The sequence below is a fragment of the Mixophyes fleayi genome, chromosome 2, assembly GCF_038048845.1.
Source record: "Mixophyes fleayi isolate aMixFle1 chromosome 2, aMixFle1.hap1, whole genome shotgun sequence".
Lineage (NCBI taxonomy): Eukaryota > Metazoa > Chordata > Amphibia > Anura > Limnodynastidae > Mixophyes > Mixophyes fleayi.
This window is the reverse complement of record NC_134403.1, coordinates 77,912,906-77,937,305: the sequence shown is the minus strand read 5'-3', so window position 1 is coordinate 77,937,305 and position 24,400 is coordinate 77,912,906. Positions and strand designations below refer to the sequence as shown.

General features: G+C 41.2%; 1 protein-coding gene across 4 annotated transcripts in view; it reads right to left on the bottom strand.

Annotated features, from left to right (window-relative positions):
* The window catches only part of AGAP2 (ArfGAP with GTPase domain, ankyrin repeat and PH domain 2), a 258,019-nt gene that overhangs the window by 85,834 nt on the left and 147,785 nt on the right, over positions 1–24,400 (bottom strand). For all 4 annotated transcript variants that reach the window (XM_075199338.1, XM_075199339.1, XM_075199336.1 and 1 more), the window contains exon 2: positions 9,585–9,643. In XM_075199338.1, coding sequence (XP_075055439.1) covers positions 9,585–9,643 — 59 coding nt within the window. The remainder of the gene's footprint in view (positions 1–9,584; positions 9,644–24,400) is intronic.

Sequence of the window (24,400 nt, the reverse complement as noted above, 5' to 3'; positions counted from 1 at the left end):
AAGTTGTACCACTGCTATGTGAGAGGATAATGGAACAGGTGATACCGGAAACAGGGATCAGTGGTCTGACATCAGCAAGTTGTACCACTGCATATATATGTGAGGAGGTGCACGGGGGAAGACTGCAACACAGGATATACACAGGCACCTTATACACGATCCACAGTAATATGCACAATATAGGTATATATATATGTAAATGACTGATCAGGTCTGCAATCTAGAAAGTCTCTTGAAGTAGTCCAGCACAATGATAACACAGTCAATGATGGCAATAGACTCAGCGGATAGCAGACTCCAGAGAGAACCAAACACAGTCCAGCAAGATATGCAATACACAGCACAGTCAATGAGAAGTATGCATACCGTGGTTCAGCAGTAGCAGTCAGATGGGATTGCAGCGGTACCTGAGCGGCTGGAGGCCGACTAGATAGGAAGTCCCTGGATAGGAGAAGCAGCGGTCTAGCAGGTGCAGCGCACAGGTGAGTAGACCGACAGGGACACGAATCCACAGGAGTCAGCAACACGTGGAACTGGACTAATAGGAAACCCAGGAGAATGGAGATGATCCAGCAGAGGGTAGTAGAAGAGATACAAATCCAATGCTGACAGGAGGGCAGAGGCCAGTGGAACACGTGAAGGCGTGGAGAGTGGATCAGCAGGAGATGGACGATAGCGCTGATCACAGCGGCAGGACTCAGCGGCACACGGAGGTAACCAGTAGCAACCACAGGAACCAACAGCGATGGGAAACAGGAGTGCAGCGCAGGGCAGGAGCTGTAGATCACGAAGTGTAGCAGATGGTAATGGAAAGCGGCAGTCTCGAGGAAGTCACAGCAAAGATGAGATGAGAGAGAAGTGCACGGAGGCAGCGGATAGTAATCAGCTGGCAGTCACGATGTTGAACACAGGCGAGTTGCAAGCAGGAGACTGTAGTGCACAGAGGCAGCGGATAGTAGTCAGCTGGCAGTCACGATGTTGAACACAGGCGAGTTGCAAGCAGGAGACTGTAGTGCACAGAGGCAGCGGATAGTAGTCAGCTGGCAGTCACGATGTTGAACACAGGCGAGTTGCAAGCAGGAGACTGTAGTGCACGGAGGCAGCGGATAGAAATCAGCAAACAGACTTGATGAGAAGCAGGTGAGTGAGGTAAAAGCTGGAGTGCACGGAGGCAGCGGATAGCAATGAGCAAACAGTCACATTGATATAAAATAACATTGAAGTGGTGTAGAAGACTGTAGTGCACGGAGGCAGCGGATAGGAATCAGCAAACAGTCATGATGATACAGTTGATGGTAGAAGTGGTATGGAACCACAGTAGTAGAAGTGGTTTGGAAACCACAGGAATCAGCAGCACTGAATACACTAGTAATACAGGAACACCTTCAGAGACTCATGAGGAATGAGACTCCAAGATCAGGCAACGTGGTAGTGACCACAGGTGCTTAATATAGGGAGGTTGCCTGATCTGCCAATTAAGTTAAAGGGGTATACACTGAAGTATAGAAAAGGGCTGCGCATGCGCAGACCCTCAGGATGGTGGACGACCACGGTTCCTAAATGTCCGGGAAGAGGCACTCACGGTCCGGTGAGTGACAGTACCCCCCCTTTTAAAGGTGGGCACAGAACGCCTGGAACCGGGCTTGTCCGGATTTTTGGAGTAAAACTTCTTCAAAAGGGCAGGAGCATTAAGATCTTCAGTTTTGATCCAAGAGCGCTCCTCAGGACCAAAGCCCTTCCAATGAACGAGGAAGTGGAGGACTCCTCGCGAAATTTTTGCATCTAGTACCTCGGTAATCTCAAAATCCTCCTCCTGATGGACTTGAACTGGCTGCGGAGCTGAGGGAGGAGTTGAAAAACGGTTGATAATAAGAGGTTTGAGCAAAGATACATGGAAGGCATTAGAAATCCGAAGACTCTTAGGAAGAAGGAGTTTCACACATACTGGATTGATAACTTGAATGATCCTATATGGACCAATAAAACGAGGGGCGAATTTCATGGATGGAACCTTCAAACGAATATTTTTTGTGGATAACCAGACACGATCTCCAATTTTTAGTGGTGGAATAGCCCGCCTCTTCTTATCAGCGAAAGATTTATATTTGACAGATGTCTTCTTCAAACAGGTTCTAACCTGAGACCAGATATTTTTAAAGGTCTGACAAACAGTCTCCACCGCAGGAACTTGGGTGGGCGGGAGGGCAGGAAATTCCGGAAAAGACGGATGGTGACCGTAGACCACAAAGAATGGAGTTTTGGATGATGACTCATGGTACATGTTGTTATGGGCGAACTCAGCCCAAGGGAGTAACTCTACCCAGTTGTCTTGATTGGCTGATGAAAATATCCTTATAAAAGTCTCAAGATCTTGATTGACACGTTCGGTTTGTCCATTGGATTGTGGATGGTAAGAAGATGAGAGTGCTAATCGTATGCCCAAGGTTTTACAAAGGGCTCGCCAGAATCTGGACACGAATTGTACTCCTCTATCAGACACAATCTCAGATGGACATCCATGGATACGGAAGATCTCTTTAATGAAATGTTCAGCCAGGATAGACGAGGAAGGCAAACCAGACAGAGGGATGAAATGAGCCATCTTCGAAAATCTGTCCACTACCACCCAAATAGTGCTATGGTTCTTACTAGGTGGTAAGTCAGTAACGAAATCCATACTAATATGGGTCCATGGTTTGGACGGAATGGGTAGTGGTCGCAGCAACCCTGCTGGGGTTCTGCGGGAGGATTTGAATTGCGAACATAATTCACAGGAAGCAATGAACTCTTTGACGTCTCTCCTCATTGAAGGCCACCAGTAACTTCGAGAGAGGATCTCAAAAGTCTTGTGTTCACCGGCGTGTCCAGAAAAACGAGAGGCATGGAACCACGAAAGGATTTTCCTCCTTAGAGTAGGAGGCACGAGGGTCTTCCCAAATGGTAGCGTTTTGGTGGATGAAGCAGCCAGTGAGATACATTTGGGGTCTAGAATGGTATGGTTGGAAACCTCTTCTATATCAGAGGACGTAGCAAAGGCTCTAGATAAGGCATCAGCTTTTTTGTTCTTGGCAGCTGGTTTGAAGGTAATTATTAATTCAAAACGGGAAAAGAAAAGAGACCATCTTGCTTGACGAGGGTTCAAGCATTGGGCAGACTGGAGATATGACAAGTTCTTATGATCCGTGAAGATCGTCACCGGATGGCGAGCTCCCTCCAACAAGTATCTCCATTCCTCTAATGCGGCTTTGATAGCCAGTAATTCCTTGTCTCCGATGGTATAATTCTTCTCTGCGGGTAGGAGACCCCGAGAATAGAAGGCACAAGGGTGGAATTTTTGCTGTTCCGAGCGTTGGGAGAGAATAGCTCCTAAGCCCACATTAGAGGCATCTACTTCTAGGAAAAAAGGGAGTGTCACATCAGGCTGACGAAGGATTGGAGCCGAAGAGAAGGACTCTTTTAATGTTTGAAAGGCTTGAATAGCCTCAGTAGACCATTGCTTAGGATTAGCCCCTTTACGAGTCAGGGCCACAATAGGAGATGCAATGGAAGAAAAGTCTTGAATGAAGCGTCTATAGTAATTGGCAAAACCTAAAAAACGCTGGATGGCACGAAGAGTAGTTGGCTGGGGCCAATGTAGTACAGCATTTACTTTGTCAGGATCCATCTTCAGACCAACTCCGGAAACAATATACCCCAAGAATGGAATCTGGGGTAATTCGAATGAACATTTTTCTAATTTACAGAACAATGAATTTTTCCGTAGCCTGGAGAGGACTTCTGCCACATGTTGGTGGTGAGAAGGCAGGTCCTGTGAAAAAATCAATATGTCGTCCAGGTAGACGACGACACATACATATAATAAGTCCCGAAAAATCTCATTGATGAAGCCCTGGAAAACAGCGGGGGCATTACATAGCCCGAAAGGCATTACCAGATATTCGTAATGCCCGTCTCTGGTGTTAAACGCCGTCTTCCATTCGTCACCGGAACGGATTCTGATTAAATTGTAAGCACCACGAAGATCCAACTTAGTAAAAATACGGGCTCCCTTAATGCGGTCAAATAGCTCAGTGATCAACGGAATGGGATACCGGTTCTTGATAGTAATGGCATTGAGTCCACGAAAATCTATACAAGGGCGTAATGATCCATCCTTCTTTTTGACAAAGAAGAACCCAGCTCCAGCGGGCGAGGTGGAAGGTCGAATGAACCCACGCTGGAGGTTCTCCCGTATATATTCAGATGTAGCTTGAGTTTCAGGTAACGAGAGAGGATAGACCCGGCCTCTGGGAGGAGTCTTGCCAGGAAGAAGATCAATCGGACAATCCCAAGAACGATGAGGAGGAAGACGTTCAGACTGAGCTTTATCAAAAACATCGGTAAATGAAGCATATTGAGGAGGGAGTCCCGGTGAAATAGCTGAAATGGAAGCTTGCTGTACCTTGAGAGGAATGACTTGGGAAAGGCAATGATGGTGACATTCAGGCCCCCAAGACGTGACTTGAGGGGTGCGCCAGTCAATCTGGGGAGAGTGACACTGAAGCCATGGAAGGCCTAGGACAATCGGACTTGTCGTAACAGGAAGAATTAAAAACGATATCTCTTCATGATGCAGAGCACCAATCTGAAGGGTTACTGGAGACGTACTCTGGGTGATGAGACCGTTGATGAGACGTGATCCATCGATAGCCGTCACAGTAATGGGAGTTTTTAAGGTAATCATTGGTAGAGACCATTGATTAACTAACGATTTGGAAATAAAATTTCCTGCTGCTCCGGAATCAATCAATGCCTGTGACTCAAAGGTCTTGGTAGCAAAGGAAATAGTCACATCAAAAGCGCAGACTTTAGATTTCATAGACGATGGAGAGGACTCCAGGGACCCTAACTTCACCTCTCCAGAACTAGTTAGGGCCTGGCATTTCCCGATCTCTTAGGGCAGGAGCTGAGGACATGAGTGGAATCAGCACAATAGATACAGAGTCTATTCTTGACTCTTCGTTTCCTCTCCTCAGAAGATAACTTGGAACGTCCAATCTCCATGGGAATCACAGCGGGTGACACTGGACGAAATTGAGGGTTAGAGCGAAAAGGTGCTTTAGCAGAAGTCGTTTTCTCAGCCTCTCTTTCACGAAATCTCATATCAACACGATGGCATAGAGAGATCAAATCTTCAAGTGACGAAGGAAGCTCTTGGGTAGTCAGTGCATCTTTAATTTTATCGGAAAGCCCCTGCCAGAAGGCGGCAACTAGGGCTTCAGTGTTCCACTGAAGTTCAGAGGCTAAGATCCTAAATTGAATGACGTACTGGCCTACAGTATGAGATCCTTGTCGCAGACGGAGGATGCTGGAAGCAGCGGAGGTCACACGACCTGGTTCATCGAACACACTTCGGAATGTAGAAATGAATTTGGCACTATCTTGTAATATTGGATCGTTCCTCTCCCACAGAGGGGAGGCCCAAGCCAGGGCTTGTCCTGAAAACAAAGAGATAAGATAGGCCACTCTGGAACGATGGGTAGAAAAATTTTGAGGTTGGAGCTCAAAATGGAGTGAACATTGGTTAAGGAAACCCCTACAAGTTTTGGGGTTTCCATCGTATTTTGACGGAGTAGGCAGGTGAAGCGTGGAAGCTATAGACACCTGGGATGGCAATGGGGAAACGGAGGAAAGCACAGGAGCTTCAGTAGTAGCTGTCACAGTCTGTCCAGATGTTCCTTGGGAGGTTAATGACTGATAACACTGAAGTAACAGCTGTTGGCGGGCATCCTGTTGCTCCACACGGCTAACCAGATGTTGCAGCATCTCTTTGGCGGTAGGTTCCACATCTGGGTCTGTCATGGCCTGATCTTACTGTCACGGGCACTAGGAGTCTTTACCCAGGGATCACCAGATGGTAGGCTTACCAGAGCAATGTAGATGGTAATAGGGTACTCTGGTAGCTGGGTGATCATGGAACATGAAATGATGGCCGATGAGATGCTCAGGAAAGTCTATGACTAGCAACACTGGTAATAATGAGGTAATGATACACAAGGAACTGTATGGACAAGGACACGTGAAGGTAGTCAGTGGTCTGCGATAGCAAGTTGTACCACTGCTATAGTGAGGGGGAATGTCCAACAGAAACAAGGAGGTGATGAGAGTCAGCGGTCTGCGGGTAGCAAGTTGTACCGCTGTCTGAGTGAAGGAATGGAATCCAAGTGGAGGTATCCAGGTAGTCAGTGGTCTGCGGTAGCAAGTTGTACCACTGCTATGTGAGAGGATAATGGAACAGGTGATACCGGAAACAGGGATCAGTGGTCTGACATCAGCAAGTTGTACCACTGCATATATATGTGAGGAGGTGCACGGGGGAAGACTGCAACACAGGATATACACAGGCACCTTATACACGATCCACAGTAATATGCACAATATAGGTATATATATATGTAAATGACTGATCAGGTCTGCAATCTAGAAAGTCTCTTGAAGTAGTCCAGCACAATGATAACACAGTCAATGATGGCAATAGACTCAGCGGATAGCAGACTCCAGAGAGAACCAAACACAGTCCAGCAAGATATGCAATACACAGCACAGTCAATGAGAAGTATGCATACCGTGGTTCAGCAGTAGCAGTCAGATGGGATTGCAGCGGTACCTGAGCGGCTGGAGGCCGACTAGATAGGAAGTCCCTGGATAGGAGAAGCAGCGGTCTAGCAGGTGCAGCGCACAGGTGAGTAGACCGACAGGGACACGAATCCACAGGAGTCAGCAACACGTGGAACTGGACTAATAGGAAACCCAGGAGAATGGAGATGATCCAGCAGAGGGTAGTAGAAGAGATACAAATCCAATGCTGACAGGAGGGCAGAGGCCAGTGGAACACGTGAAGGCGTGGAGAGTGGATCAGCAGGAGATGGACGATAGCGCTGATCACAGCGGCAGGACTCAGCGGCACACGGAGGTAACCAGTAGCAACCACAGGAACCAACAGCGATGGGAAACAGGAGTGCAGCGCAGGGCAGGAGCTGTAGATCACGAAGTGTAGCAGATGGTAATGGAAAGCGGCAGTCTCGAGGAAGTCACAGCAAAGATGAGATGAGAGAGAAGTGCACGGAGGCAGCGGATAGTAATCAGCTGGCAGTCACGATGTTGAACACAGGCGAGTTGCAAGCAGGAGACTGTAGTGCACAGAGGCAGCGGATAGTAGTCAGCTGGCAGTCACGATGTTGAACACAGGCGAGTTGCAAGCAGGAGACTGTAGTGCACAGAGGCAGCGGATAGTAGTCAGCTGGCAGTCACGATGTTGAACACAGGCGAGTTGCAAGCAGGAGACTGTAGTGCACGGAGGCAGCGGATAGAAATCAGCAAACAGACTTGATGAGAAGCAGGTGAGTGAGGTAAAAGCTGGAGTGCACGGAGGCAGCGGATAGCAATGAGCAAACAGTCACATTGATATAAAATAACATTGAAGTGGTGTAGAAGACTGTAGTGCACGGAGGCAGCGGATAGGAATCAGCAAACAGTCATGATGATACAGTTGATGGTAGAAGTGGTATGGAACCACAGTAGTAGAAGTGGTTTGGAAACCACAGGAATCAGCAGCACTGAATACACTAGTAATACAGGAACACCTTCAGAGACTCATGAGGAATGAGACTCCAAGATCAGGCAACGTGGTAGTGACCACAGGTGCTTAATATAGGGAGGTTGCCTGATCTGCCAATTAAGTTAAAGGGGTATACACTGAAGTATAGAAAAGGGCTGCGCATGCGCAGACCCTCAGGATGGTGGACGACCACGGTTCCTAAATGTCCGGGAAGAGGCACTCACGGTCCGGTGAGTGACACGGAGGATGGCTTGGTGTCAGGAAGGTCAGCAAAGAAGCAACTTCTCTCCAGGAAAAACATCAGGGACAGACTCATATTCTGCAATAGGTAAAGGGATTGGGCTGCTGAGGACTGGGGTAAAGCCATTTTCTCGATGAATCCCTTTCAGATTGTTTGGGGCATCTGGAAAAACGCTTGTCCGGAGAAGGAAAGGTGAGCGCTTCCGTCAGTCCTGTGTCATGCCAACAGTAAAGCATCCTGAGACCATTCATGTGTGGGGTTGCTTCTCAGCCAAGGGAGTGGGCTCACTCACAATTTTGCCTATGAACACAACCATGAATAAAGAATGGTACCAAAACATCCTCCAAGAGCAATTTCTTCCAACCATCCAAGAATAGTTTGGTGATGAACAATGCCTTTTCCAGCATGATGGACCACCTTGCAATAAGGCAAAAGTGATAGCTAAGGGGCTCGGGGATCAAAACATCAAAATTTTGGGTCCATGGCCAGGAAACTCCCCAGACCTTAATCCCATTGAGAACTTGTGGTCAATCCTCAAGAGGCGGGTGAACAAATAAAAATCCACAAATTCTGACAAACTTCAAGCATTGATTAGGCAAGAATGGGCGGCCTTCACTCAGTATGTGGCCCAGAAATTGATTGACAGCATGCCAGGGCGAATTGCAAAGGGCTTCATAAAGAAGGGTCAACACTACAAATATTGACTCTTTGCATAAACTTAATGTAATTGTCAATAAAAGCCTTTGACACTTATGAAATGCTTGTAATCTTACTTCAGTATACCATAGCAATATCTGACAAAAAGGTCTAAAAACACTGAAGCAGCAACCTTTGTGAAAACCAATACTTGTGTCATTCTCAAAACTTTTGGCCATGCCTGTGCATACTAGCACTTGTATAATGGCAAGTACCAGCATGTCCTGGCATCCAGGGCACTCTGGGACCTGTAGTGCACCTACAAAAAATGCTGTACAATAAACATTCTTAATAGCGTATCACCACTCTTTAAGCATGCGCACTCAATTATGTGTATTTTCTGATCTGAAGTACCATCCATGCATAATTTAATACATTTTATATATGCATTTTCTGACACAGGTGCGTCCAACTCAGCATCTGGCCCATAGGCTCTACATCTTCTTTTACATGGTGACTTTTACTCATTATACTGTATTATAAAGGCTACTTGATAGCTTTATTCATTTGTATTTTAGCATTAATAAAATAGATGCACTGTCTGGTTTTATTTTCACAAAAATAAAAGAATACTCCACAAATATACCTTTACATTTATTTTTTGACTTTTATCATTACTATTTGTTTTTAGGTTTTACTGTTATTGCAACAGCATGTTATAATATGCTATAATATAGGCAGGGGAGGGCTGATAAATATTAGCTTGGGGCAAGACTCGACTCAGCAGCCTATTAGAAACATTTTTAAGGAATAAAAATGCAGGTGACCCAGTAATCCAGGCCAAGGTATCCTATGGGACCGGCCCAGGGGGCATATAGAACTATGAGGAAAGCATGGCCAGAACTAATGGTGTTTTTTTCAAATGCCCAACAGACAGAGTGAGCAACGATCAACGAGCAGTCAAAAAAGTACAGTAAACACTGATCACATGTTCCTCATATTAGTCTATCACTATTTCTCAAGTTCTCTTCACCTTCTGGTATATGTACAGCATTGCATTCTACCATGGACAGAGGAGCATGGGTACCAAAGCATACATAAATGACTTACCACTCGTATTTCGGGCACTGAGCGACTGAGAGTCCATTCCTGGCTGTTCATTACACATTCTGAAAAAAGATATTGAATTTATTAAAATTTTGTGTTTCCATTTTGTAAAATGCAGACAGAGAGATTTATCAAGAGTACAATGTTTGGCTCTCTGCTTGTTGAACCAGCATGCTCCGCCACACTGAACACACTGATTACTTTAATGATTACATCTTCCCCATCAACTTTAAAATTAGCATAATAATATGTACCCTATATATTACAGTTTAAATTGTAATCACATCAGATAAAATACTATATATATATTATGTATATAGTATGTACACAATTGGCGTCAGTTGGTCAGCTTAAACCTATATTGCAATATGTGGAACTAACATTCCCTGTTTTTAATATAGAACAGTACTTGATATAGCATTAATTATGTGTTTGGAGAGTGCAGAGTATCCCTGTTTTCATATATATATATATATATATAACCTTATGTTAAGTTAGATCCATATAGAAAACATAACTCTGGCTTGTTAGAAAAGAGAGATGCTTATCATCACATAATAAGTATTCCTGCGAGAAGCTTGTGCTGGAATGATAAATATATATCATTACGTCTAACACAGCATTACCTACACACAGGGCCATCTTAACAACATTATGGGCCCCCGGGTAAATCAGTGCACCGGGGCCCCTATATATATATATATATATATATATATATATATATATATATATATATATTTACATATATATATATATATATATATATATATATTATTTAGATATATTAGATAGATAGATGTATAGAGATATACATATATAGAGCTAGAGATAGATAGATGTACTTGCTCAGTGACCCTTGAAGGTTTTGTTTTGCAGGTTTTTTTCTTTTGCAGGATTATTTATTCTAATTAAGAGCCCTGCCTATGGGGCCCCCTTGCCCGTGGGGCCCTCGGGCACCTGCCCATCGTGCCCAATGGAAAAGATGGCCCTGCCTACATATCCATATTAATACACATGAACAAACCGGGGCATACACACAATACAAACCTTCACCTATCTATTCATCTATGATCAAACTGTTTCTCAAAGCAAAAAATATCAGATGAAAAGGCTATTTTAGTTGTTTCGTGTACTGTATTTGTACTTATCTTTTAGTTTAAACACAGACTTATTTATAAGCATAGTTACACAATTGGTGAAAGGTTTTTCTCTTTTTCCAAGCTGTTAACTTTATTTGACAGCAATTGTGTGAAGGGAAAAGGAGGCAAGTTTACAGCCAGCCAATCACATTCATATTACTCAACTGTCTATTACATGAATTTGCATTCAAAGAGCAGTACTGGGAAATAGTACATCTATTTTTTGCTATAAAGTATTTCTATGGATCAAAAATTACGTTTAATCAAATCATCATGATCATCAGCTTTTTATATAGCGCCACTAATTCCGCAGCGCTGTACAGAGAACTCACTCACATGAGTCCCTGCCCCATTGGAGCTTGCAGTCTAAATTCTCTAGCATACACAGAGACAGACAGAGAGACTAAGGTCAATTTTAATAGTAATCAATTAACCTACTAGTACGTTTCTGGAGTGTGGGAGGAAACCGGAGCGCCTGGAGGAAACCCACGCAAGCAAGGGGAGAACATACAAACTCCACACAGATAAGGCTATGGTCGGGAATCAAACTCATGACCCCAGTGCTAAATGAATTTTCATAACAAAAAATAGGATTTTGAAGCTCAAAATGCAATAAATGATGCACCAATGGTTTTGAGACCTGAAACAGTAATTGGCACATTTATGGAGCAAAAATTTTGATATACCATGCATTTTATGACAAATAATCGATTTTTTTTTGTAACAGATTAATTTTGTAGAACAAAACAATTTATACTTCACATAATCTTGAAAGATATAACACATCATGGTTTCTGTCCACATAACTACAAAAACAATTATATATTTCAAATAAACTTCAGTGCAGACTGTATAAAAAAAAACATTTTTTTTTTTTTTTTTTTTATAAAATCCACCTGTTTAGGGACCCTGCCATTTCACTGATAGTCACTCCTGGGGGTAGATTTACTAAAACTTGTAAAAAAAAAAAAAGAGAAAGTGGAGGTGTTGACTATAGAAACCAATCAGATTCTAGCTATTATTTTCTAGAATATACTAGATAAATGATAGCTAGAATCTGATTAGTTGCTATGAGCGACATCTCCACTTTCTGTTTTTAGAAGTTTTAGTATAAATCTGAGCCCAGGAGTTCTCCAGCTCTGTGTGTGTTTTCAATAAGCACAATTTACTTACTATATTTACTATCAATTGATGTGTGTATTTCATCTGGGTGTCACCAGAATTACACTTATTGTTCAATCTAAATAACTTAGTGTACCACTTAGATTATATGACCACATTCATCACCAATTGTTTGAAAACTAGTAATAGTCAGTAACTATGGGCCTGATTCTGAGTTGAACTTACACCAGTTTACGGAGCATAAATGACTCAAATTTGCACTGTGTCTGAGCAAAAAGTGCACACATATGTGCAGATTTAGACTTGTGTGCATCTGACACCCGCGCCTCCTTACAACTGGAGAGGCAAAATGGGGGAGATAAGAGGCAGTCTAACATATGCCAAGTACAATAAAGGCGTGTTCACTAAAATGTGGCTGATGCACTCCAGCATGGATATGTATATACACCTATCAGGAACTGTATCTATTGCGACTGCTAGAGAGCTGGTGTAAAAACACGCTAATGATGCTGATGATCGCCAGCACTCGCTAGCCGATTCTGATTGGCTGATTGCAAATTCACCTCTGAAGCTGATAGGTGCTTTAGTCATTGATTATACATATATTATAGGAGTTTGTGGGCGTATTGTAAAAAAATGTTTTAAACTATTATATCTGCTGTATTATATTATTCCTAATAACACATGTGGTTTTCGCTATTAGAACAAATGTTAACAAACTTTTTTGTGCTTATGACTTGGTTGTGTGTATTAGTATGTGGTTGTATGTATGTATAACACTTTCAACACATTTAAAAATTATGACAATTAAGATGAAGTGAATTTCCTCCCTGGCACCTTCCTGCTTCTTCATATTGCGGATGGCAGACAATATAGGCAGATAAAAGATGTGTCTACTGACCCTGAAGACAAGGAATAATAGCCCTGATCCCTGTGAAAGATGGGAAAGATCTGGTCTATACACATGCGTCTATTTGACACATGTACAATATGCTGTGTGGGTAGCCTGGTGCTCACATCCAGGAATAGTTCCAAGCTCTGGAAACTGAAGACGTTGCCTTATGTTGGAAGGATTAATTCACTTCCTTTTCAAAGCCCACTGACGACGGCATCTTGGCCAGCAGCAATTACCTTAACTGTTTCTGGCGTAAAGCTTATTAACATCCACGTGCATCCAGGAAGGGGTTTGAATGGTTCACTGGTAATGTTTTCTCATCCTACCTTGTGACTGCATTGGTTCTGTCACAATACTCTTTGATATCATTTCAGATAGGGTGCCAGGAATATCCAACCAGCACATTACCCCTCTTCATACTGACTGAGGAAAAGGGCTGTACATAGGACGACGATGACCCACAGATACTGTAGACAGCATTTTACAAGACATGACATAAGCTGCAGTCTGATCATATTTGAAACTGCTGATAGCTGGAGATACATTTTCAATGCTTTACGACTAATATTTATAATGAATCCCAAGGGACATTTGCTGGACATGTTATATTTTATAACAGAAGCCAACTTTAGAAATAAAAAATGGAAAGGCAGTTTAAAATTTGTACAGAGGACACAAATAGTACACGGACAGTAGATGTCCCTAGTATGAGATCTTTATTCCTCAAAGGTAAATCCTTCAATTTAAACTATCTAAATAGGATATATGTTGCTATTTTGCCACAGGACATCCTCTCTACACACTATTATGCCTCTGAAAGTTGCATGGACCTCTACAAACTGTTATTTACTAAGGAACTGAACTTTGCTGACCAGCCATACTCCACTGCAGCAGGTAGGGCATGAAATGTAGACAATGGAAATGTCAGCAGTTATCCTGTCAGCATGAAAATGACGGCAAGCTAAACGCCGACACTTCCATACTGCTGACAGCTTCAAAATGTGGACAGTGTGATTATCGACATTCACAATGCTGACAGTCACACAGCCGACATTAAAAGAGCAATGCCGACCACTGGACCCACGACCAGCACAGGCTTGTATGTGTTTTGGGAGGGATGGTAGTTTTAAACTTTATTAGTTGTTTTATTTAAAAAAAAATTATAATTGTTTTGTGCGGTTGTATAGCCACTGGACCCGCTGGCATTGCTCTTTTAATGTCGGCTGTGTGACTGTCGCCATTGTGAATGTCGACAATCACACTATCCACATTTTGAAGCCGTCACCATTTTCATGCTAACAGGATAACTGCCGACATTTCCATTGTCGGAAATATGACCACCTCCCACTGCGGCAGACAAGTCGAATTTGCTGTGAACTTTATAACAGCTCAGCAACAGAATACCTGGCAATGGCTGCCAACGGGGAGAATTAGGAACACATTCAGTCCCCAATCAAACGTTATTTATTGGTTGTGTTATGCTTGTGACTTTGCTTCTGGATAGGATCAACTTATGTATGAATGTATTTGTAAATGTTTTTTGATGTTTGCTTTGTTGTAGGTATTTCCTTTTTAACCATTTGTGGTTCATTAGTTACTTTTTTTACTTGGTAACCCTATCATTTTCCCTTGTTGGGCAATATGCTGCTGCCATTAAAATGGGTGATATTGGTTGCTGTCTACTTGATCCCTTTTTTTAAAAAATAAATAAATTGTTTTTATTGAGTTGTTTTATACAACGCAAAGAAAAACAAGGGAAATAACATCCTCACTAACTAACTAACTAACTAACTAACTCATCTATCTAACCTTATAGCTTGTAGCAATATACTTTTATACCATGTGAACCATTTGAGACAGATGACCATAGGATGTCTCATCCTAGAGCATCACCTTTAACTACATAACATATTTCCAACAAGGTATTAGTGAACACAAATTTTTGAATGGTCAAACCTCGGTGCCCCCCCCTAGTAGAGCAGCGTAGGGCTGAGCGCTAACTACCCCCCCCCCCCCCCCCCCCGGTGACTCCCCCGCCCAACCACATCATCTTTATGAGGGTGAATAACAAATTGAGACTCATACCAATGGTACCATACCTTGTGATACTTATGCACTACTTGATTTCTTTTCAATAGGATTGACACTTGGTGAAGGGCATAACTATAGTCATAAGCACCCATGCTATTGATGTGGGGCCAGACAGAACAGGGAAATCTGTCCTGGAGGAAAAAGTATATCTTAAAGTACAAATCTGAAGCAGCAAAAAAATAAGGTGTGGTCTTTAAAATAAATGACTGTGGCAGACAATAAGCAGAATTTTGATATTTATAATTTTCCTTGGTTTGTTTCTTCAGGCTGCTACTAATGAATTTATAGCACCATGTTCCTTTTATTTTATTATAGCTTCTAATATTGACTTAGAAAAACACATCTCCTCTCTTTATAAGTAACTTACTTTCCTGACATTGTTATGTTTTAAAAAGTATTTTTCTCAATCAAACCTCATTCACTTTATATTGGCCAAGAATCCATTAATTTAAAAAAAATGTGTGGTTTGTCAGTTCCTTTATTTAAAAAGGTTCTATCTGTAAACTCATGACAATATTTTTTAAAATAGATTCCCCATTGTGTTGATTTTCTATTATTCTTAAAGAATAGTTAGAGTTTTTATGAAAAACCACCAAATAGGGGTCAAAGCAGTTGCAACTGTAAACAGGCCCAGAGATAGAGGGGGCTGGGCTGTCACCTTCCCTCCTGCTGCAAATGACACCACTCATTAAACCTTATAGATGACTGAATGTACATTTGGCTTCACTTGTTACAAGCATATATGTGCTAATTGGCTATAGCATTTTCGGAGCCTACCCTCTGTGACATCCGCAAACATTATATCAGTAAAAACTTTTCAGATACAATATCTCATATAAGGGGTTCATATCTGTTTCATTCGCTTGTAGATTCCACTCCCCGAGATTCTAATGAATGATGAAGAAATGAAAGTGACACCTCCGGGAACAATGTAAAAGGAACATACCATTTAGTGTACTTTGAAAATGCTTTTTGTAATTAAAATGATATTAAGCTGTTATATATGGCCTCTAGATAAGGTTTCTCGATATAATTCTTCATGTTTATATTTTAATGATTATGCTGCCTTAGGAAACCACAGATGCACATGACAGAAGTGTTCTAGTACTAAACAAATTATGGCATGAAATCCAAAGGACTACATCCTAAACAAACACATTCCATTTTATCCCAAGATAGTTTTATTTAATAACTATTTGGTAGAATTTACTTAGCTGATAGATGAAAAACAATTTGCTACTTTGCTTGCTGCTACTTGCTCACCTATTTTATTACATTTATCTTTGGTGACTCCAAATAAGCCATCAGCACCTTGTCACCAGAACCAAATTGTGATGTTTATTGATGTAGAAACTACCAACTCATTTCTATTAATAATATAAGTTTGCAATTTTTTAGACATATTTTTATATTAACTCAATTGTAACCTTGTGAGGTAATTCACAAAGTAAATTTTATGATTTTATGTATATAAACACATGACTAACCAGCATTCAATCTTCTTCAAGAAATTGGCCACAATTTATAATTATTGTTATATTTTCTTTGTTAATTATTTGTTTTCTCCTAGTTTGTGATGTATGCTTGTCAATCATTCATGATTCCCTTTCTGTCCTTTGTTTTACTAACTATATGTATGCATTAAAATCTAAATAAAATATAAGTTGTAAGAAGTAAGTCATTTATTTCTGACAGGAAGTAAATATTGTGCTAACAAAAAAAATGCATTGTTTTGGTTGGAATGTTTGGTAAATTCATTCAATTGCTGTATTTTGAGGGAGCTCATCATACTCAAAGTCTGACCTGCTTGGATTTACGGGATTGGCTGAAAGCAAGATTGGACAACCCTCATCATCATGTATGTATAACCTACAGGAACCGAGACCCTTATCATGATCCACTTGTTCAGATTGGTGGTACAGACAGTAACGTTTGCAATATTAAACTTTTAGTGGAAAGTAGAATTTGTATATAAATAATTTATAACAACTGAAAACGAGGTGAAATTATGCAGAACAAATTGTATTGTTTTTTGAAATTGGGGATTAACATTAAGAGGGATGAGTGTTATGACTCTAGAGGTGTAAAACCTTTTCAAGGAACAGTGTAAAAAAAAAAATCTCACCATCAACAATCTCTTCATTTACTCTTGAGATGCAGACTAATTAGTCTGCTGTACAAGGAGAGAACTCTGTAAGGTCTATTAATGTAAACAATGTTTCACTGCACAAAACAACCTTTAGTTTAGTTTAGTCTAGTGACCTGCATGTATTACTCTCCGGTTTCCTCCCACACTCCAAAAACATACTGGTAGGTTAATTGGCTGCTAACAAATTGACCCTAGTCTGTGTGTGTGTGTGTGTGTGTGTGTGTGTGTGTGTGTGTGTGTGTGTGTGTGTGTGTGTGTGTATGTTAGGGAATTTAGACTGTAAGCCCCAATGGGGCAGGGACTGATGTAAGTGAGTTCACTGTACAGTGCTGCGGAATTAGTATATAAATAAATGGTGATGATGATGATGATAGGAAAGATTTACAGGGACAGTTCTTAATAAAGCACAGGATTTTGTAATGACAGTACAATTTGAAATTGCCTGTTAAAATTGTCAGTTGGTAAATATTATTCAAGGAAATGTTGAGTCAAATGTCAATATAAAACTTGCGTTGACTTATGAGGTTATGTCTTATAAAATTTGTGAATTTAAGGTGACTGCAGCAGACATGTCTGTTCTACATGTTGGTCCTGCTTATATTCGGAAGTAAGTCCCTTTACATGCTGTATCTTGCGTGAAATAGTTCTGCACATGCTCAGAAACTGACATTATGCCAATGAACGCAACTGTGTGCAATTCATGTCCAACACAAATGACCGCTACAACTGCCTACTGCTTGAAGGGGCTGAATGGGGGAAGGAAGAGGTGGATGAAGCAATGCCCAATAACGATGTGCCAAAACATATGTGGCCGATACAAGTCCTCGATTTCTCTTAAGTATGTGTTTTTTGGACCAGCTACAGGGCAGGTGTGGGTGCCAACTGACAGTGATGACTGTTATGGCTACGTCTGGATAATAAAAACTATATGTATGCATGCTGCTAGATTACAAAGAACATTTGAATGCAAGTAAAAGAGAATATAAAAATGCATTGTATGTACAATTAACATTAAGAACATCCTGATTTATGTATTCAATGTAAAAAATTATGTAAACAAACATTTTAAAAAAATAAACAACAACAGATTTTCATTAATGATTATAGTATTAGGATGTTTTTGTATGCGTTCTGATAGGACTTTATATTGTATATATGCATTTGCGCATACTGCACTTGTTATGTCTGTCTATATATGGCAAATAATGTTCAGGCAGAGTGTACTTATACCCAGATTCAAATGCAAACATATATAGAAATCCACTTGTATTTGAATATGGTCGTAAATACGTTCAAGTTCTGCGATCATTTATTAAACGCAAGTTGTGTGCAGGTTGTGTTCAAAGATTAATCAGGACCACTGTTGTTACTTACTCAAGCGTAAATTTATCAAGCTGCGAGTTTAAAAAAGTGGAGATGTTGCCTATAGCAACCAATCAGATTCTAGTTATCATTGCAGTCTGGCTGGGCTGACTGCAATAAGCTACACATTATACTGTATAATATAATGTTGTGTATGTGTGTGCATTTGTTTTATGCTTTAGTTTTCTTTACTAATGGAATCTGGGTTTCAGTTCCATTGCACATGAGTGAGCTGACTCATGTATGTGCTTCACGACAGAGACTGGCTCAGCAAGCGGTAAGGTGCAGTATATAATGCCAATGGGTAAACAGTACAACTTACACTATTTCACAAATGCACAGAGAGTACTATATAATAATAGGGAATAAATAAAAGTACACTGACAGACACTGAAAAATGATATACAGAAGGTCCTGGACCAAAAGATTAGACCGTCTAATGAGGTCTATGAGTAAACATAACGAGGGAGAAAAACATAGCACGGAACAGAAATCTAACAACAAACTCAGAAATGTTTACAAAGGAAGTCATTTGTAGCCACATAACATTCATACAATAAACACCCCTTTCTAACTGCTATTCAGTAACTCAGAGCTGGGGCCAGGGGTGAAGCCATCTGTAAAAGAAGAGAGAATGGGAGCAAGCGGCTTCCATGTCATGTGACTGGAAGAGGATTGGTATACAGATCAACACCATGTGATCTCCCTCCTTCCACTGCGGTACAGACCTGAAACCTGACTTACAAGTTAAGGGCATTTTTGGGCAGGTTGGTATAGTGGCAATACATTATTGACCATAAGTTATTAGTCATTAGGTGTTAATTAGTGGTGAGTGGTCACTGGTATGACCAGGGGGAGTAAATGTGGGGCATGTAAGGGAATTTTGTGGTGCAGAGGAAATTCCGTTTCCTTACAATCACAGTAAAAATGATTTTATTTTTGTGGGTGAGGAGATGTGGCGAGGTAGAATAAAGGGAGTAGAGTACTATAAAATAAGCTTATTTATTACTGAGATTTAGGCCAATGTGTAACGCTTTTTGAAGGTTATAGGATGACACTTAGAGTATATCAGGATACTTAACACTCAAATGCAGCATCTCTGTCCATCTAGGATTACGATTAGGTACAATATCGTAGCACAGCCTTTGTCTGTCTTCAGAACAGGTGCAAAAAAACATTTATTTTTGCCACCTTGACTACTTTACTGTGTTTTGTGCAGACATTGCGAGTGGTTGCCTGGCAACTAGAGGATCCCGGAGTTGACACAGACATAAAGAACAAACCTTGCCTTGCACCTTAGGTAATTCATGCAGGGGACGGAGAACATCTCTACTGACACACTGCAAAAAGCAATTAGCAAAACCTCATGTACCCAACAGTTGCAAATACCGTGTCCCTATTCCTGCAGTTAAGAAAAAAAATTATACTTTCAAAAATGTGTCTTTAAACATAATATTTTTATTCCTCTTGTAAAGATGATGAATTACCGATTATGTAATAAGATCATTTACAATTATTCTTGGCCTTGTCAACATTTCAGTTCAGTTTCCTTGAAAATCGGGGACGGTTTGCAAAATATGATCAAGACTGGAGTAACTTCTTTAGTGTGAAATCTGTGTATATAATACACAAGTGACATGAATATGTGTAAAATATCCAGTAAAATGTATTCTTATATTTGGAGAGTAGCAATGTCATGTGTGTCACATGAGTCATTCTGAAAGTATACTGTGATTGAAAGCATAACTGACAGTGAAGGCAAAAAATATCTGGGTATAAGAACTTATACAATCAACTTTCATTGTTAAATTGCATATTATAATGAACAACGCACCTCCTTACAATAAAATAAAAACTAAAAAAAAAATACTCTAAACACATGACTCATGTGTACTTGCCAGAGTAATGCCCCCAATTCATATTATGCCACAGTAATGGCCCTCTTCATCACATTCTTCCATGCAGCTTCCTTTGCTCCCCACATCACAGTCTGCCATGCTGCCTTCCTTGTGCTCCCCTTTCACAGTCTGCCATGCTGCCTTCCTTGTGCTCCCCTTTCACAGTCTGCCATGCTGCCTTCCTTGTGCTCCCCTTTCACAGTCTGCCATGCTGCCTTCCTTGTGCTCCCCTTTCACAGTCTGCCATGCTGCCTTCCTTGTGCTCCCCTTTCACAGTCTGCCATGCTGCCTTCCTTTGCTCCCCACATCACAGTCTGCCATGCTGCCTTCCTTGTGCTCCCCTTTCACAGTTTGCCATGCTGCCTTCCTTGTGCTCCCCTTTCACAGTCTGCCATGCTGCCTTCCTTGTGCTCCCCTTTCACAGTCTGCCATGCTGCCTTTCTTTGCTCCCCCTTGCTCCATTCCTTCACTTACTTTTTCTATCGGCTTCTTTCTTCTCTTTTCTTTTCTTCTGTCTTCTTGCTTGCCGCCGACTCCTCTCTGCGGCGCTCCTTACTGAATGTCGGGCGTGACGTGATGTCGTCACGCCCGACATTCAGTGTGGACGGAGCAGGGAGGAGGATGTGCTGACGCCGCGGAGAGGTGAGTTGTTTTTTTTTCAAGGAGCTTGCTCCCCCCACCAACGCAATGGGTGGACTCAGCCTATAATCACCGGTTCGCCGAACCGAGCCTAAAATTAGGTATCGGTTTTAGTGAACCAGTGAGAACCAGCTGAATCCCATCACTATATATATATATATATATATATATATATATATATTTATATAAAACACACATAAACACACACACGTACACACACAGTGTTTGTGTATGTACTTGCATTCATGTGCTTGTGGGGACATTGACCTGTTTACACACCAACACTGTCGAAGTCGAAGTGGGGACAAAATTTGAGGTCCCCACAATGTTCTTTGCAAACTTGAGGTTTACATGATGAAGCAGCTGGAGGCAGATTACAGATATAGGGCCTGATTCATCAAGGCATGCAGTCTGAGTGCAACCCGCGTTCAGTATTATACGCACGTATTTATGCTCTGCGTACTTCCGAGGTCATCAAAGCACAGATCTAAAGATGCATGTGCTGTTGAAATCAGGGGCAGGTCTGTTGCGCTATACTACACAAGACGCTGCAGTATACATTCAATATCTATGTGGATTTTAAATTCACAAAAGAACACACAGGAAAATAGAAACATTCTAGAATTAATGTCACCTGTTAATAATACAAGCATTAATGAAAAAACAGTTAAAAAGAAACGTGGGGTTTTTTTTAAGATTTTTTCTCTCCTATGAAATACCATTTATTAGAATGTGGTTAAATTTCTACTGAACGTAAAATACATTTTTACAGTTGCTCATAATTGCAAACACATGTTATAGCATGCAAACATAACCGTCATCACTACTGATAAGGACTTAGACTAGCTCTGTAGCTGGAGCAAGAGATACGGCAGAAAAACAAGTAACTTTGAGACGCTCAGAGCTTGATACGGATGTGGCTGCGTGCGCTTGAGTTTGGCACACCCCAACTGTAAATTCATGACGGCAAAACATCCCTTCCTGCTCCATTCACTCCCCGAAGTCATAGGTTGTAGTAAGTGCCTTTTGCCATTGAAGATGCAGCGGACAGGGCTGCGTTCAGGGCCGTATCTCCTGGTTCTGGGCATGCGCAGAGTGATTTTGTGGACGATGCCCTCAAAATCAGTAGATACGAATCAGACGCATAATATTTAGCCTCATGTTTGTTTATCTCAATACATTGTTCTGTAGTCTAAAAGTTAGCACATTCACAATAATAACGCATGGTGTACAGAACCAAATAGAAAAATGAATTCATATAATGCAACAACAGCAACAAACTTAATATTCTATGATTATTTACTCAACTAGCCAAAAAAGATAAACCCTTTCAATCAAGATAATTGCTTTCCTTAAACCAGGCAGTTATGTTCAGTTCCACCACAGATTGTGCTAAGCAATGTCTGACTATAGCCAGCTTCAGGCAATGCACATATGCACAAATGCACATGCTATAGGAAGACATAGTTAAATATTCTTTGCAGAGTCATTTGCAAAGACCTCTCAGTTAACGCAATTCATGCAGAGATGTAGCTAAGATTTTATTACAAAATGTAGCATTTTCCTGTTGCCCAGTGTTGGAACTCCCAGCATCTCTCCTGTGTTCTCTATGTGGGTTAATGCTAAATAGAGCTTCCCCAGCTTAGACTCAGACTGGAAGGACTGAAAGGGCTTAGGGGGAACCATTTCACAGCTGACCGAGCTCTAAGTCAGTACCAGTAGACTATCTGCAGTATGAATTCATGTCCTCACTCTTTCTGTATTTTTGCCTTGTTACTTTGCGGTGCTTGGCAGCGTGCCTGAGGTGTGTCATAACAAATTAGACATCCCTTTGTAAGCACAGCATTCCTTCGTAGACTCGTTATAATTAATGTGTATATAAAAAACAACTATATAACTGTTGCAAGTTACTTTCTGCTGGTGATTAGCATGATATCTCTTAGTTAACATGATGTAATACCAATACAGAAAATCTCTGATCCTTCAATCTTGTATATGGGATGTTCTTTCCCCTAAATCCATGTTATTCAAAAGTGGCTTAAGCTGTTGAGGGTTTATTTTCATTATGAACCTCATAAGAAGCACACAAAACCAGGTGGCTCACCAGATCCCCAATGCCACATGGATTAATCATCTGTTACTAGTGACAGATACATGTACTGTTTAGAATACTTTTCTATACTTCTCTTTCAGGTTTATGTCAATTTGGATTATATTTGATCTCACACATGCTTATTTAGTAATCGATCCATCCTTGTAATCTTCAAACGTCATTCTTGCTATTTGGTATATACTATACTTATTTAAACATACAATATTCATACATGTATGTATGTATGTATGAATATAGAGTGAAGTTGCACTCAGGTGTCTATCAAGGCTGCAGACCACAGGGAGCGCTGAGAAGAGATCATACGTATTGTTATACTTATTTTACTTTGCTGCAACTTGGTGACTTTTCCTGGGGTGAAGATTAGGATTATATAATATTTGCACATTATCCAATGATATTGCACTTTTGTTCCAAGTACCAATGCTTTCCTTCTATTCTTTGTAAACTACTTGTGTCCTCTTTTACAGTTGCAATTTTCTATTGTGCTAAAATTTAAGACATATCTTACACAGGTATGTTGAGCCAGACACATCTAAGCTGATGGTCATCACTATCAGTTTGTACCTTACACCAGGGGTAGAGCACCCACAAGTTTCCCATCTCCTGACAGGCGCGCAGTGCATCTGAGACTTAGTCTACATAAGTGACATTGACTCCAACACATCCTTCCATGTCCCCTCCTTCCTCTGCTCCACCTCATCAATTGCAAGGGACCACAACTGGTTGTAAGCACAAGATGCGGCTCAATCTACATATGGCTGTAATAGTACTAGTGCTTTGTGGGCATGTGCAGAAGTACATAAGCTTATTATATGCTGAAAATGCCATTTGTGTCCCACTCTACATGGTCCTTTAAAATCTTGGTGGAGAAAGGAAGAGTTGGGACGGTTGGGGTGAGCCTTGTTAACTGTGGATTAGATGCACAAAACTGCTTAGTTTTGCACTAAAGTGTGAAAGTGAGATTTGTTTTGTGGGCTCGTATTATTTAACTGAGCTGGTGGGGTTGGAAAATGCATATTTAGGGAGGCATCCACTGTTTCATGTGTGGTCACAGAACCTCTTTCATCCTGCAAAGGAGATTGAAGTCTCTGGGTAGTCACAGCTGCTGGGAACCAAACCTCCTCCTATAATGGGTATGTGTTGTGTATCATCCAGTTACACTTTTGTAACCACACTTAGATCAATGTAATTTAAACTTCCAATCAGACAAATGTGTTGAAGACAGAAATACATTTCAACTGACTAGTATTTTATGAGGGTTACATTCATGTAGGAGGTGGGCCTAAAGGTGAGGTAAGTTGGACTTTGATGTGACCATCTTACTGCTTCCACCATGCACTTTTCTGGAGGATCCACAAACCTAGGGGATCACTCTTGCTGTCCTGATAATATCACTAGATCCTAGTAAACA